At 43.0% G+C, this 16204-nt stretch overlaps 1 protein-coding gene across 2 annotated transcripts in view; it reads left to right on the forward strand.

The window, feature by feature from the left end:
• LOC310847411 (copine-5) overlaps positions 1-16204 on the forward strand; it is a 124012-nt gene that overhangs the window by 73471 nt on the left and 34337 nt on the right. For both annotated transcript variants that reach the window (XM_083745216.1, XM_083745215.1), the window contains 3 exons: positions 1310-1414; positions 14181-14222; positions 14744-14819. In XM_083745216.1, coding sequence (XP_083601342.1) covers positions 1310-1414; positions 14181-14222; positions 14744-14819 — 223 coding nt within the window. The remainder of the gene's footprint in view (positions 1-1309; positions 1415-14180; positions 14223-14743; positions 14820-16204) is intronic.

A 16204-nucleotide genomic window follows, 5' to 3' on the forward strand; every position in this document is an offset into this window, starting at 1 on the left:
GCCAAGAAGCATAAAACATTTCCCTTGATAATGAGTTTGTTCAAAATGTATTGGGCACCACATCCATGGTGCAGCTGCCCTCCTTTTCTAACAATAGAAGTATTATAAACCCATCCTCCTGCTCCAAACAAGGGACTCGGCTTAGAAACTAGGTAACAACAGTTGAACAACTATGGAAAAAAAATCAACTCTGCTTCTGTGTTGCTGCAGTTTGGTTTCCGCCAAATACTACCTTATACGTTTCATGTCCCCTATTTAAGATAAGGTACCTAACTTATGTAACATACATAACTGTTTACATAACTTACATTCACATTTCATTGTAAAGGAAACATCAAAATGCTGTAAAAAAAGAGGGGGAAATTAATTACATAGTTAAATGGGGTTAGAATAGAACTATGCATGGTCTCCCTCCCATGCCCATCTTTCAGCTAGGTGTTTAATTAGGGTTTTAAAGGCCTAATGAAATATAATCCCCACCCCAAACTTATTTGGGACTGGATCCAGGGTGGGGGTCCCCAGTTTGATCCAGAGTCTGATATCCCCCCAGATTCACTGCATGAATGGCAAGGGCTACTGAAACCACAGCAGGGGAGATTGCAGTTGTGTTCAGGTCCTGCATCTCATTGGCTAGTATGAGAATACAAAGCTTGATTAGATTGGCCCCTTGCCTGATAGAGCAGGCTCTTCTTATGTCATTACGTATCATCTGCAGACTTAATAATAGCAATGATATTGGTGGACACCAATTGAATTTGCTTGACAGATTTCCATTCCTGACCACAGACAAGCATGCAAATCACAGCAGCTTCTGCTTCCTTTTCCATTTTCATTGGTGTTCTCCACCCTCCCAAGATAGGGGAGACTCTGCTGAGGATTTCAGACAGCTACTACCAGCTGATCTCAGTATAAGGCCATTTCATTCATTCAGTTGCTGAGGAAGCACCTGGGGTTGATGGAAGTTGCATGTCCAAAACTATCTGGAGAGCTACAGGTTCCCAACCTCTGGCTTCTAAATTTTGATCTGCTGGCACTGAAGGTCTATGATGCTGCCCTTTGGTTGTATGCAGTTCTATTTAGGCTCCTCCAAAAGACCAGTTTCACTGAGGAAGATCCAGATACCTTTTACCAAGATGGTGCTTTGTTAGGGAGTTGTTACATTTTTAAAAGCAAGTAATCCATTTTGGTCATGGTCCAACCTTGTGTTAGTCTGCCCCTGTCCATGACTGCCTGACATTAGGGGAGCATTGTTCTTATTTATTTTTCCCTGTCTACCCTAACTCAGCTGTCATTATTTGTATCCTGCCAGATTTACCATCTGCCACAAAACCGAAGTGGTGAAGAACACTTTGAACCCTGTATGGCAGTCCTTTGCTATCCCGGTGCGGGCCCTGTGCAATGGAGACTATGACAGGTACAGACCCCATGGAATAAGATGCCGCTTTGACAACTGTGTGTGTTGGTTTGTTAGAGGAAAGGATCAGGAGGTCTTACAGGAAAGCAACACTGAGGGAGGCTTGGATCCAACATAATGTCACAGATGCCCCCAAAGTTGCGCTCTAAATACTAGGTGCTGGGGATAAGGAATGCAGGGGTGCTGTTGCCTTCAAGCTCTACGGGGGGCACTCTTGCCTTCAAGCTTCACTTGTGGGCTTTCTGGAAGCCCCTGGGTGGTCACGGCTGGAAAAATAGGAAACTGGACTCTTGATCTGGTTGAGCAGGATCTTTCGTTTGCTCTTAGGCTCAAAATAAGAAAAGCATGCAGCAATCGACAACAGCTCCCTTTTGCCTCTGCAAACAGTAACTGTCAATTTCACCTCTTCCTACTGTATTAGCAACTGCACTGATTCTATGACTTCATAGGAATCACAAGCCCTTTGAGGATTAAGGCTTTCGGGGCCAGACCCTGAGAGCCTCCTGCAACTTTCAGAGCTGTATAGTGAGATCTGGTAATATGCATTAACTGTGCTACCACCACCAGTACTCAGTCAATTCATTCACTACCCACATGCTGCAGTGAGTGGGATTTAAACTGAGCTGAGAGTGGGGATCAGTGGTGACTGGTGTCCATTGGGACTGGAAGGGCTGACTGCAGGGAGAGGGAGCCCAAACAGTAGGTGGAGCCAAAGCCGAGGAGAGGCAAAGCCAGCTAATTCTCGTTTCCTTCCTATTTGCCTCCTTGCCAAGTTCTATAAGGACAACACTGAGACCAAGGAAGAGGGAGCTGACAGGTTGTTGGGGCAGTGCCCCACTTGCCTGAATGGACTGGCCTTCACTGTGGGTGAAAGAAGGGAAGATGAGTGGACCATTGGAGCAGTGGAGTAGGAGATACCCCTGCTTCGTATTGACCCTTTCCGGATATAGCACTAAACTATTTTTTAGCATTATATGCACACATGAAGATGAGGTCGGACTTGCTTTTAAACTTACCAGAGTTCCGTGTTTATGTCCAAACTCTGGTTAGTTTAAATGATGGTATGTTCAATAACCAAGGTCAGCTATGGCTTATGATTTCTGTAACCCAACTGGCTATGCACTATATACTGCAGAAATTGTCACATCCAGTAACAAAGCGATGTGAGTGTTTTCTCTTCCCTGGGGACTTAAGAGAATCTAAAAACCTGGGGCTCTGATCTGTTCCAAATTAGATGGCTCAGGTTCTGTCAACATAACTGAAAAGGCAAAAGTGGAGGTGGTGTGAAGAGAGACGACTCCCTAGAGAAGGCTGCTTGGAACAGAGATGTACTTAATGGGTGATTGATGGATGGAAATGAACTAAAAGGCCTGGGAAAGGTGTGATTGAAGATGTCCTGGAGATGGATTATCTGTTTCATTTGCAAAAGCAGCTAGCATTCCTATGCCTAAAACCATAGAAAAGGTCAGTAGCAATTCAGGAGAGATAGTCTTGCTGGGAGGGGATTGACAGTCATGTTAATCAGCGTAATAAGAGAGCCTTGTACATAGGAATGCCAATTACATGAAGAATGATTGGGCCCATTACCCAGTGCAATATATTCTTCACTCAGCTTGCGGTTGTCATAAAACACAATAGAATTCACTCTCAGCATCCGTGTGTTTACACTTGCAAGCTTGAGAGCTGTGCTTTAATTGCAGCTCTTACCACTATGAAATCTACAATGTTTACCATTGATTAGAAGCTCAGCCCTGATGTACATTTACAAAGCTGTTTTCCATGCCAGTGGTTCCTGGTGATAAAACCCAGCTATATACTGGGCAAAGTGTTCATCAAATGAACAAAACGTCTCCCCCACCCCTTCATTGTGGAGGGACATCATTTCTTGACAGAAAAGCAAAAAAATGTGACTGAGAATGCAATCCTAATACATCTACTCAGAAGTAAGCTTTGTGGGGTTGTCTCCCAGGTAAGCAAGTGTAAGACACTATCTTAGGACCTATTCATTCATTCTGTTTCATGATAAAGAGTTCTGTGTAACTTGGAATCTTAAATCAGTAAGATATAGTACCTCATACCTATTTTGCTCAGTCATTCTCCAGAAATGGGCTGACAGCTTACTGCATTTTCCTAAATGATTTGCTTTCATATCCTTTAATACAATTCCCTTTAACCTTTTTGCTTTGCTTTGCTAAGACTTCTGAGATTTAAAAGCAAATGAACCTAATAAAATTCCTCCTGAAAGAAAGTAAATAAAGAGAAGAATCTATAAGAATATTGACTCCCACAAGGCATATTTTCTTAGGTGTAAAAATGACCCAGTTGGCTGCAACTTCTTGGCTTCATATCATAAGGCTATCTTGCTAAAATGGAAGAAAAACCACAATGCATCATTTTCTGAAGGACTCCAGGTTGCACTCCGAAGTATCCATCAAAAAATATAGCTGAGAACACTCCATCACTTACATTGATAATCTGTCAGTGCATTATTATAACCATTTGGGCATGTGAAGGGTTTTGCTATGGTTATCTTATTAATCCTCACAAGCAACCATGTCACTGGAGCTCCATTTCACAAAGGGGAAAAAGGAATGGTAAAGAGCGTTCAGGAACCGGAGCCCATAATAGCCCTCTAGTTCTTGCAGCTGTTCAGAGCAGTCTTCTGTGTGTTTGCTCAGAACTAAATACCATTGAGTTCAGTGGGGCTTGCTTTCTAGTAAGTGTGAAATTATTCCACACATACTTCCAAATATATGTGCTCTGGATGGCCTTTTTCTTAGCCTTGTCCATTCTACAAGGATGCAGTGTGCTCAACTGTGACTTTAATTTTGCCCAAACTAGCATTCACGACAAATTACTACACAACCCAATGAGGTGGCAGACATTTCCTTCAGGGTATTCTGCACTGACATATTCTGTTCTTATAGAAAGTGACTACTGGCCTAATAAGACCTGGGATGCACTCAAGTTTTTGGATGCTAGCCACATATCGAATGACATAGTTCTATTTATGTGAATGGGTTTTCAAGTGCTTTTTGGTTCCCTCCGCCCCCATCTTCATAAATTCTCAAGTTTGATGGTTGCTGATATGGGAGTGATTTGAATCCAGTGATACTGGATTAATTTAATTTTATTTACAGATTTTCTTTTTCATTTCTGAACAGCTAAATACATCCAGATTGATATACTTATCGATGCAATATTGCTGGTTATGCAAGCAACATGAAACTTGAATGCTGCAATTATTGCTTAGAAATTCTGACTAGGATCAGGATTACATTAAGCAGTTTGAAGGCAATGGGATGTTTGGTGCAATCCTGTATGTGTCTATTCAATAGAAAGCCTCAATGAATTTCGTGGAGCTTACTCCCAAGTAGGTGTGTATACAGCGATAGCATCGCACTGTTTAAAGTTCCTGGCATTGCTAGATTGTGCCCACTGGGCTTCATTTTACAGTTATTTGAATTAGCCACACATCCACACTGAGAGGTCCATGTCTTTTTATTTGCCAATAGAGTGGATTTTCTAAGTGCCTGTTACAAGGATAATATTAGAGGAATGATTTCCATTGGGACCTGCATATAATTCCATTGGCCCAGAAATCAGATGTTCAGTTGTGGATGAGAGCAGCCTTTGCCAACCTGGAGTCTTTCATATGTTTCAACCTACAACTCCCATCGGCCCCAGAGTAGCCTAAAACATCTGGAGGAGCCCAGGTTGGCATTGGCTAGAGTGTTGGATTTGCCCATAGAGAAGCCAGGTTCAGTACACCAATGGAACAAAGTGAATAAGCTTGGGGAAATAGTGGGTCAGTCTGATGGTACTGTTGAACTGACAGACTCATAACTGCTTCTTGGTTGTTGAGTGTCCTTTCTGGAGCCTTTTAACTCTACCCATTTTTATTATTTTTTTAGCTTCTCCAGAAGAAACCCGAGGTGATAATACATACATACATACATACATGCATGCATACGTACATCCAGCATACAAACTGGGCAGTAGTTGTGTGTCGAGACCCCGAGGTTGATGAATAAAACACAAGGAAATGGATATTAGGTTAATGTTATTGGGCAAATTTAGGCCACAACTTTATTGGTTACAGAATATGAGCAGTATTGGCTTAGGCATTGGAACTGACCCGACTATGTCTGACTCCTGCCTGTCACACAGGGAGTCCAGTAAGGGTCAACCACCGGTAGGGGGAGCCCCGTCGATGCAAACCAACTCGAGCTCCCCCTGGGTTCCCGATGGGGTTGTGGCATGGCCCTAGCCCAGCCCCGGACTTCGGACAAGATCCACACCCCTGGATTCCTTTAATGGAATACCCTTAAGCTTGGAGGGGCAGGTGATGGCCACACCTCCCCTCCCCCATCATAAGATCAACCAATGCCTAACTGCCAAACCTTACAAAGTTGTGACGATTGCTACGAGGTAGGTGAAAACCAAATGGCCAAATGGCTTGAGCCTCAGTTTAAAAGGGGCCTGGCCATGCCCCCCCAGCCAGCAGATTGGCTGGCAGATGAATGATGTGGCCAGGAACCTCCGGGAGACGTGGGACTTTGTCCCCCGCCCCTGGAGAGGAGTGGGTGGCCATGTGGTCCACCGCAACTCCTCCTCACTGTGAAGTGGAGTGGATTTCTCATTTCTCTCCCTTATCTTCCTTCTTGAAGAGAACTATATTGAATGGAAGAGAAAATGTCTTGTGTCAATGATGCTACTATAGTAGAATCACTGGAGACCCAGTCATAGGCAGATCCAAAGAAAAAGTCTTTTGCATGTATAGAAACCTTGCCATTAAGTTTTTCAGCGTGAGGGTTTTCCACCTAAATGCTGGGTCTGCAATGATGCCACTATAAAGTTTGCAGAATATATTTATCAAGGAAATTCTTGGCAGTGCCCAAGATCCATCTTACTCTGCTTAGAGTACACATGGGAGCCCTATATATTGCCATGAAGGCCTGCCATCAGCTTTAATTATTGTCACCATCCCTCTAATACAAATCCCTCTAGATGTTTATGTCTGTGTCTCTTGGAGCCAGTCAGAATTCATCACGGCTTGCTAATTTATGTCAGGGGCTGCATTGGTGGGGGTCAGAACTTTGTTCAAAAATGCTATTATGGTGAAGGCTCTATACTAGAAGAGACTAATAAACAATTAGATCTGGCAATGCCCTAGAACACGTTACAATCCTCCTCTTGGGAACCACATTTAGACCTAGCGCATCAATCAGAATAGCAACCAGACAGGTTGAGATGTATTCAGTTCTTGACCTTGCCATACTAGGGCCTCAGTTTGGAGATTATCGAAGGAAGGGTCAAAATGATTCTGGCCTTTTGCTTCTTGCAAAACTGAAAACTCGCTGCCTTCCATTTTCTTTGCTTTGAAAAGGAACAGGTCTCTCTCCGCCAGCCAAGAGTGCTCTTCTCACAGCAACACAAATGGTTGAATTCTTGCTTTTAAATAAAAAAAATTACACACCCTGTGAGTTATTTGACCCTCAGAGCACACAGGCAAAGGGCTGGATATGTTTCTTCAGGGTTGGTTCTCAGTGTTTCTCCCCCACACTTCACACTCCCCCACTTAACAGTATTTGTTTCGTTTTCTAAATTATTCTAATTTTGCTATCACTTTTCTCCTCTAGAGGTGGCTTAATTTATGTGAAATATGATTCCGGCTGCCACTGCATTTTACCTGGGTAAAATGAAAAGGCTAAACCTATCTGTGACAGGGAACTGGGGATGGAAAGAGATGCAGCTCACATTTTAATGTGAACCTGCCTAATTCTCATTTCCCAGAGCAATACACAAACCAAAAGGCAGCTACTCTTCCAAATTTGAGCTTCTCTGAATTTTGTGTTGCAGCCTTCCAACCAAACATTTTGCATTCCATTTTTGTTTTTTTGTTTTTGTTGATATCTTTACTCACCCTTCACCACACTGGCTGCTTATAGCAATTTACAAAACGCAGAATTACAGTCAGTTTAAAGCAAACAGTAGCAAAAGAATAAGGTCATAAAAAGGTAGAGACAGAATATTAGGGTGAAGTGTGCAGTGAAATACATATATTCATATAAACAACATGCAAAAATACATTTAATTAAGGAAAATGACTCAGAAAAATGCATGTTCATTAGGACAAACAGCATACTGTAATGTGTATCTAAGGAGAGATTAGCACTAAAATGCTGCTGAATTTTTATAAGAACTTTAAAAAAAAAATTTAACTCATGATAATCAAAAGTGAGTGCTTGATCTCTGTTCTCACATTTATTTTTTATAATTTTAAAAATAATAATAACCAGCAGAAATACTAAGCCTATAATAATAATAATAATTTTATTATTTATACCCTGCCAATTTGGCTGGGTTTCCCCAACCACTCTGGGCCCACTCTGGGCAGCTCCCAATAGAATATTAATGAGGAGGAGGAGGAGGAGGAGGAGGAGGAGGAGGAGAAGAAGAAGAAGAAGAAGAAGAAGAAGAAGAAGAAGAAGAAGAAGAAGAAGAAGAAACATCTAACATTAAAAACTTCCCTAAACATGGCTGCCTTCAGATGGTTTGGGTATCTGAGTTCTGCAAGGGTGGCAATGAAGTTATGTAAATACTAGACCTCTAAAGCATATTCAAAGTACATTTCCTAATAATAATAATAATAATAATAATAATAATAATAATAATACAGTGGTACCTCAGGTTACATACGCTTCAGGTTACAGACTCCGCTAACCCAGAAATAGTGCTTCAGGTTAAGAACTTTGCTTCAGGATGAGAGCAGAAATCGTGCTCTGGCGATGCGGCGGCAGCAGGAGGCCCCATTAGCTAAAGTGGTGCTTCAGGTTAAGAACAGTTTCAATTAAGTACTTAACCTGAGGTACCACTGTATATTATTATTATTTATTATTTCTACCCTGTCCATTTGGCTGGGCTTCCCCAGCCACTCTGGGCGGCTTTCAACAGAACCTTAAAAACAAAATAAAACTTCAAACATTAAAAACTTCCCTAAACAGGGCTGCCTTCAGATGTCGTCTAAAAATAGGATAACTGTTTATTTGCTTGACATCTGATGGGAGAGCATTCCACAGGGCAGGCATCACTACCGAGAAAGCCTTCTGCCTGGTTCCCTGTAACTTCACTTCTCACAGTGAGGGAACTGCCAGAAGGCTCTCAGCGCTGGACCTCAGTGTCCGGGCTGAACGATGGGGGTGGAGACGCTCCTTCAGGTATACTGGGCCGAGGCCATTTAGGCCTTTAAAGGTCAGCACCAACACTTTTAATTGTGCTCAGAAATGTACTGGGAGCCAATGAAGGTCTTTGAGATATGCTGACTGCATCAATTTCACCAATCTGCTTCCTACAGAGAATAAAATATATGGAGTTGGAGCACATTTTGTCTGCTTGAGTCTGATGTAGAGGAGGGTGGGTAGAGAGTTGCAGAAGCTATTGCTAATGAAGACTGGAAGGCAACAAGGAGGGACCTGCAGCAGAAGATTTCTGTATGCTCCTGCTCAGGATCTGAGTCAGCTAGCCATGGCATTTTCCAAGATATGACATTCCACCTCCAACTTTCCACCCCTGCCCCACAACAGTCAGGGGCAGCTCAGTCTTCATCGAACTGCTTTTCCTCACTTTTCTTTAGGGTTTCTTCTGCTACATTTGATTGTACTTCTGCAAGTATGGATGTACCGTAAGCCTGTTCATATCAGCTGGGCAGTTCCAGTCCTGCACATGGATGATGATCATAGAAACAGGGATCAAGGGGAGAGCTCTAAATACAGCTATAGGTAGTGACTTTCTATACAAACACCTACCCTGTAAGTAGCCAGGATTTGCAGCCAACACCTGCTGTCATTTCCAACTACTGGATGAGGAAAAGGTTAATATTTGAAAGCACACTTTCAATCAGGAAACAGAATGAGGAGAAGATTGCATTTGTTGTCTCGATCGGTGACTAGCTTGGTCCCAGTGTCATATGTTTCCATGGCAACTAAAGCTAAAAATATACCACCTAAAAATGAGGGGTGGGGGTGGGGAAGGCCCACGCAGCAGTCGAAACAAACTAATTAAAGATCCAATGCAGGAATTGCAAGGATAAGAGGGTGGGAGTCATTTTAATAATTTGTTTGGACTTGTTCAGAAGCAGATGAACAAGTTAAAGATGGCAGAAAATACTGTTTGCTTGAGACGCAACGCTGCAATTTCCACCAGTCAGAATGGAACAAAGCTCTATAAGACCATCGTGTTTTTTCCACCATATAATCCGAAGAGCATGCATCTAAATCAGTGCAAAAATATATATAATATCAGGCTTTTGCAGAGCACAGCTCCTGTCAGGTGGAGAAGAGCCTTCAACAAGGTATAATTGTGTGTATAGGGAGGGATGTCTAGCAGTGATCTTTGGTGTGAGAATAAGGGTGTTAATAAATACACCCAAGTGTCGCTCTTTTGAAATGTGAAATATTTAGAGGGTATTAAACTGATAAGACAATATAAGCTCATGGGTTTACCACATTAAAAAATAGTGTGTACGTCTGTTCTAAGAAATTTGTGAAATTCTAAAATCTGAGAGACTGAAAGGAATTCATTTGCAGAAGGGAATAGCAAATGCACATAGAGACCCAAGAAAGATAATGTGTGTCCTGATGTTACCAACTGGCAAGCTTTAAATTGAGTATCTGCCTGTTTTTTAGGGCTTAAACTGCCGTTTTCCGTTCTGGGTACTATAAACACAAATTAACTGTCCAAGTAGTGATACACATCAGAGTGATGGAATGTGATGGAGTGAGCTCTGTCCCTGCTCCTGCCAACCTAGCAGTTTGACAGTACAAGTAGATAAATAGGTACCGCTGCAGCAGGAAGGTAAACAGCATTTCCGTGCGCTGCTCCGGTTTCCATCACGGTGTTCCAGAAGCAGTTTAGTCATGCTGGCCACATGACCTGGAAAGGTGTCTGTGGACAAACGCTGGCTCCCTCAGCCTGAAAGCGAGATGAGCGTCGCAACCCCATAGTCGCCTTTGACTGGACTTAACCATCCAGGGGTCCTTTACCTTTTAGATCAGAGCAGCACTTCTCAACCCAAGAAGAGGTTATCAGTGCTGTCCCATTGGACTTTGCAACCCATAGACAGCCCTCATCATTGGTTAGGTGAGAAATCTCCAGTTTGGGCTTTGAACGGTTATAATGCTTTTTGCCTGACTGGGTTGGGGATAAGACGGTAGGAGCTGTTTGACTGTGGAACAGGAGGTTGTGGACTCTTCTTCCTTGGAGGGTTTAAAGCAGAGGTTGGATGGCTTTAGCTGAGATTCTACAGGGGGTTGAACTAGGTGACCCTTGAGGTCCCTCCTAGCTCTACGATTCTATGATTCTATGGACATATATAGGTGTTTGTAGAAAGCTCTACATGGATGGAATGTAGCCTGCTGTACAAAGGTTCCCCACCTTTGATATTTTTATTATTGAAAAGATTTCTATATTTTCCTTCAGCAGAGCTTTGGAGTGATTTGAGATAGGAATGTAGCAGACCACTGGCTGCCTTGATTGCTTTCTGCGCTCTGCTCCCAGCTCGCCAAGAGATAACAGCATCTCTCTTTTGCTGCCATCCTTAAGTTTGTGAATATTTTTGTGAAGATTCTTTCAACTTTTTAGAAAAATGTTTTTCACAAACGTTTTTGTGAATATAGCAGAAAGAAAGAAGAGAAAAAATCAAACTAGTGATAATTTAAAAGAAATATTGCCAGCTTGACAGAAAAATAATATTTTATCAATTCTGATTTAAACATGTAGGCAGTCCAGGTAGGTATCTAAACAAAACTAGTGGTTATAAGCCATGCAGTGGAACCTCGGGTTACGTACCGTCCTCCTTATGAACACTTCGGGTTACGAGCTCCGCTAACCCAGAAGTAGATGCTCCTGTAGCAAACTTTGTCAGTATTTCACGCCTCCGATGCTGCAGATGAGATTGGTGTAAATCACATGCCTGTCTGGGAAGAGTGTGGGAACAGAAGACAGTCTTATCTCTTCAGCTGTATTTACTATTGTACTGTACTTTTGCTTTTACTTGTTCCTGTTTCCTCTCAGAGCTGGAGAGAGCAAGCACCATGATTCCTTTGTCTGTAAAAAGTGTGTAAATAAATACAGTGGTATCTTGGGTAACAGACACTTCAGGATACAGACTGTGCTAACCCAGAAATAGTACCTTGGGTTAAGAACTTTGCTTCAGGATGAGAACAGAAATCACGCGGTGGCAGTGGGTGGCCCCATTATCTAAAGTGGTACCTCAGGTTAAGAACAGTTTCAGGTTAAGAACAGACCTCCAGAACGAATTAAGTTCTTAACCCGAGGTACCACTGTACGTAGATTAGCTCTACGATGTCTCACACTTCTTGCTGTGTCATGCTAGAAAATTAGTGTGCATATGTCACTGAAGCTCACTGGAGAAGAAGGGAAATGCCTTTTCGAGAGCTGTGCATACTGGACGACACTTGGAGTTTAGGACTGCAGGGGCAACCCCAGGGCGTTTCCCAACAAACTTTGCCCTGGGATACGAATGGAAGTCACACACCCGTCGCACGCCGGCAGCAGGAAACCCCATTAGCAAAAGCGCACCTCAGGTTATGAATGGTTTCGGGTTAAGAATGGACCTCTGGAACGAATTAAGTTCATAACCGGAGGTATCACTGTATGATCAAACACAGAAAAGGGAGTGAGGTCTTCAAACCACTGGGTGAAAGATGGCGGGTTTGTCCTCCCAACCTTGCAGTCTCTTAGCCAACAGAAGGATTCATAGAACTCACATTCATTGGATATCCATTCATTCCACACAACAGGAATCCGATGTTCTTTCATCTTCATGAGCATGTTTATTGTTATTTGCTGTCTTCCCCTTTTCATGGCCTTTTAGGAATTCTTATCTATTTGTTGATGAAATACTGGCTTTGCTGTATATTTTACCACTCATTCATTTTCTATAACTTGCTGGCTAGTGCAGCCGTTCGGCTTGCAGACTGGCAAGCTTCAAGAGGGAGTGAAAATATTTAGGCAGCAATTGCAAAAGTCACTGGGGGACGTGGCACATTCTCTGCAAATGAACTCCAACTGGAGTTGAAAGAGTGATCTGACTTCTCCGCTCTCCCCAATACCCGTGAGACTTCACCTGTCACCTGTCAACATGCATGGAGCCACGGGTGAATTAATCACTGTCACTCTTCTAACAGGAGTTTAAGAAGCTGGCTAGCCAAGGGCATTTCTTGACAACAACCCAGTGGCTGGGGACCTGGCATAGGAAGGGGGACAGTAGGAGGAAAGTGATTGTGGCCAGCATCTCCACTGCCTTCTTCGGAGTAATGAGAACAGCTGGTGTCGTTGTAAGCAAAATAGTCTTTAGACACTGGGTTTGCAAACTTGGCCACAGTGGGTCCATCTGTTAACCAAAGATGAAACTCTTTCCTAGTGCAACTGAATAAAGCCTAGAGAGCTCATCTGGCAGCATCCACTCACATTTCTTCATTATTCAAAGACAAAGCAAAACCAGTTTATTTGCTTATTTGTCAGAATCTTTTATATCCCAACTTTTCACTTATCAAAGTATGGCTCCAGGGGTGGTTTGTCCCCTTTTTGCCACTTGAGGCAAGATGGGAAGTGCCACCCTGCTCTGCCGGGCCACTGGGACTGACAGCACCACTGGCATCGGCACGAGTTTCTGGTGAGATCTCACCGAAATCTCACGAGATCTGTCACTCTCCATGAGAACCCATGAGATTTCGGCCAGACCCTGCAAGATGTCATCAGAAATTGGCATCAATGCAGTTGCCAGTGATGAAGGCAGGGGGGAGAGGGCCTGTAGGGACACCACCTCAGGGGCTGTGGCAGCTTCTTCACTCTCTTTCATGGGTGGACAGGCTACTGGAGATGGAAAAAATGGGGGTCTCTGGCTCCTTTTCCTGTCGGGACACATTCTGAAAGGACTTAGAAGAAAGGACATCTTGCCCGCTTCACTCCCTGGCAACAAATTGCCTAACACATTGAAAGCCATGACTGTGTACACACTATACCTTTTGAGCACATTCAAGGCACATTTCCCCCCTCTGGACATTGTTGTTTTCTAAAGGTTGCTAGCAGTTGTAACTCTGTGAGGGACAAACTACAATGCCCAGAATTCTTTGAGGGAAAGAATGTGCTCTGAATGTGCTTTGGAGATACTGTATATATGTACACAGCCCATCAGCTTAAACACATTCTCATTTAACTGTAGCAGGGGTGGCCAACTCCCAAGAGACTGCCATCTATTCACAGAGTTAAAAACTGGCAGTGATCTACCCCCTTGGGGGCGGGATTCAGGTCAAGTTGTTGAGTTTTTTCAGGGAGGAGGTCAAATGTTGAGCTTTTTTAGGGGAGCCACAGTTGTTCAGCTTCTTTGGGGGGAGCCAATGATCTACCAGTGATCTACTGCAGACGTGCTATGATCTACCTGTTGCCTGAACTATAGTATACGAATGTACAGAAACCTCATTCCCAAATAGCTCAGAAGTGCTACTGTACGACTCACACAGGAAACTCCCTGCCACAGAAAGAAAGCAGTGCAGTTTTAATATCACCAAAATCCCACTGGGGCTCATTTCCCCCAGGTTTTCTGCGAAGGATAACTTTTATCTCTCGTGTACAGCTTGACATTTTTCTTGCCAACGAATTCCACAGAGAGAAATAATCTGAAGTGATAGCAATAGGGATGGCAGCTTGCTTTGGGAATGACCATTAATGTCATCTTTTCCAGAACTATAAAGGTGGAGGTATATGACTGGGACCGAGATGGCAGGTAAGTGGCATTTATAACTCCTTTTTAAAAAAAATGTGGGGTTTTTTTTAATTATTTCTGGCTAGGAGAAGCTGGACTGAAACCAAAGTTAGATAGAAGAAATTTAGCAGTGTTGTGCATTGCAGGTCTGTGAAATGCTTTGAGGTTCTTTGAGGATCCCCAGGAAACAAAACAAAACAATTTATACAAAATATGACCCCTCTCCCATTAATCAACACATTTAGTAAAAAGGAATTTGGCTTATGCAGTTGGCTGCATTGTACTGGCAGAGTACTTTCTTCCCCCTATCATGTAAACAACAACAACAACATTTTTTATCCCAGGGCCACATGTGTAAGATTCACATTGGGAAAATGAAAGGTGGGTGTGGCAGGGATGAGAAGGGGGTCTTGTCACTTATTTGCTGGGATCATCATTATTATTCGGTTAAAAAAAGAGGCCTATCAAGTAGAGGAGGTGATGGAATGGGAGTACCTTTGTTCTACAGTGTTGTTCATAGCAATTTCTTTCCCACTTAACAGCCACGACTTCATTGGGGAGTTTACAACCAGCTACCGTGAATTGGCACGAGGACAAAGCCAATTTAATGTCTATGAGGTGAGTGACTTCTTCAGCTGTCCCCAAAACATCAGGGCAGAAGCCTTCTTGACACTGACCCCAGAGAGCTTTTTGAGAAAGGGGGCCTCTTCCAGGCACTCAGAGCCTATTGGGGCAAAACCCACTATGCTGTTCTCCTACGTAAGTCCCATTGAGATTAATGGAAGTTGTGCAAAAGCAGCCCCCATTCACTTCACTTGGACCTTCTCAGTCCCCAAAGGATTGTGTCCTTTAACTTTATTAGTGCTACAGGCTCAGTAGCAATTTTCTGCCCCCAGTGTTGTGTGTGATTACTTGAGATTGGTGGTGTGTTTGTGTTAACTATAACTGTGTTCATGAATTTCAACATGCTATTGTACTTAAGCCTTTCTATCGAACTTGGCACTTAATGAAGGGTTTAGACCAGCATTCACCCAACCGGTGCCATGCTGGCAGGGCTGATGTGAGTTGTATGCCAAAACATCTGGATGGCACCAGGTTGGCGAAGGCCAATTTAGATGCTATTGTGAATGATTCCTTGACCCTAGAGATCATATAACAGATAGTGGGCTGTATTAGGCATATCTTAAGGAAGTAGCTGTAGCCATGGCAACTGAGATGCTCACATCCCATCCTACTACTATTGTATCAATGAAACAATAGCTTTGAATGAGTCCATCTATCTGGATAGCCATTGAGACAGGAGAAAAACAATGTTTGGGATGGAGTTTGAAGAATGAAGGTCAGAACTGATGAGGTTTCTGCAGGCCATACATCTTCATGGGGCCCAGAACCAGAAAGGGATCCAGATTCTAAATTTCATTTGTAAAAAGTATCTAACCCTTTTGGAACAAAAGTTATGAAAGAAAATGAGCAGACACCATTTGAAACAATTGCGTTGTGAGATATGAGACTGTTCCCACCTTAGTGTGTTTAGCCAAAAGGTGGCCAGGTAACTCATTAGGTAATAACTGCTAGGTAGAAATTTGGAGTCATGCAAGGGAAGACCTAAAATGGCTTCAAAATGGCCCAGGGAAGTTCCTTCTTCAGACAGTAGAGAAAGGACTTCCTGGCCCATTTTGAAGTGCTTATTTTGAAGCTGTTTTCTCATCTTCTCTGGTAAAGAGAATAATACAGTGGTGCCCCACAAGATGAATGCCTCGCAAGATGAAAAACTCGCTAGACGAAAGAGTTTTCCATTTTTGAGGTGCTTCGCAAGACGAATTTCCTATGGGCTTGCTTTGCAAGACGAAAACGTCAAGCCGCTAAGCCGCTAATAGCCGCTAAGCTGCTAATAGCCATGCTTCGCAAGACGAAAAAATTTGCTAGACGAAAAAACTCGCAGAACGAATTAATTTCGTCTTGCGAGGCACCACTGTAATAAGAATTTGCAATAAGAAAATAAT

The sequence above is a fragment of the Podarcis gaigeae genome (assembly GCF_964106915.1).
Source record: "Podarcis gaigeae genome assembly, chromosome: 6".
In the NCBI taxonomy this organism is placed as follows: Eukaryota; Metazoa; Chordata; class Lepidosauria; order Squamata; family Lacertidae; genus Podarcis; species Podarcis gaigeae.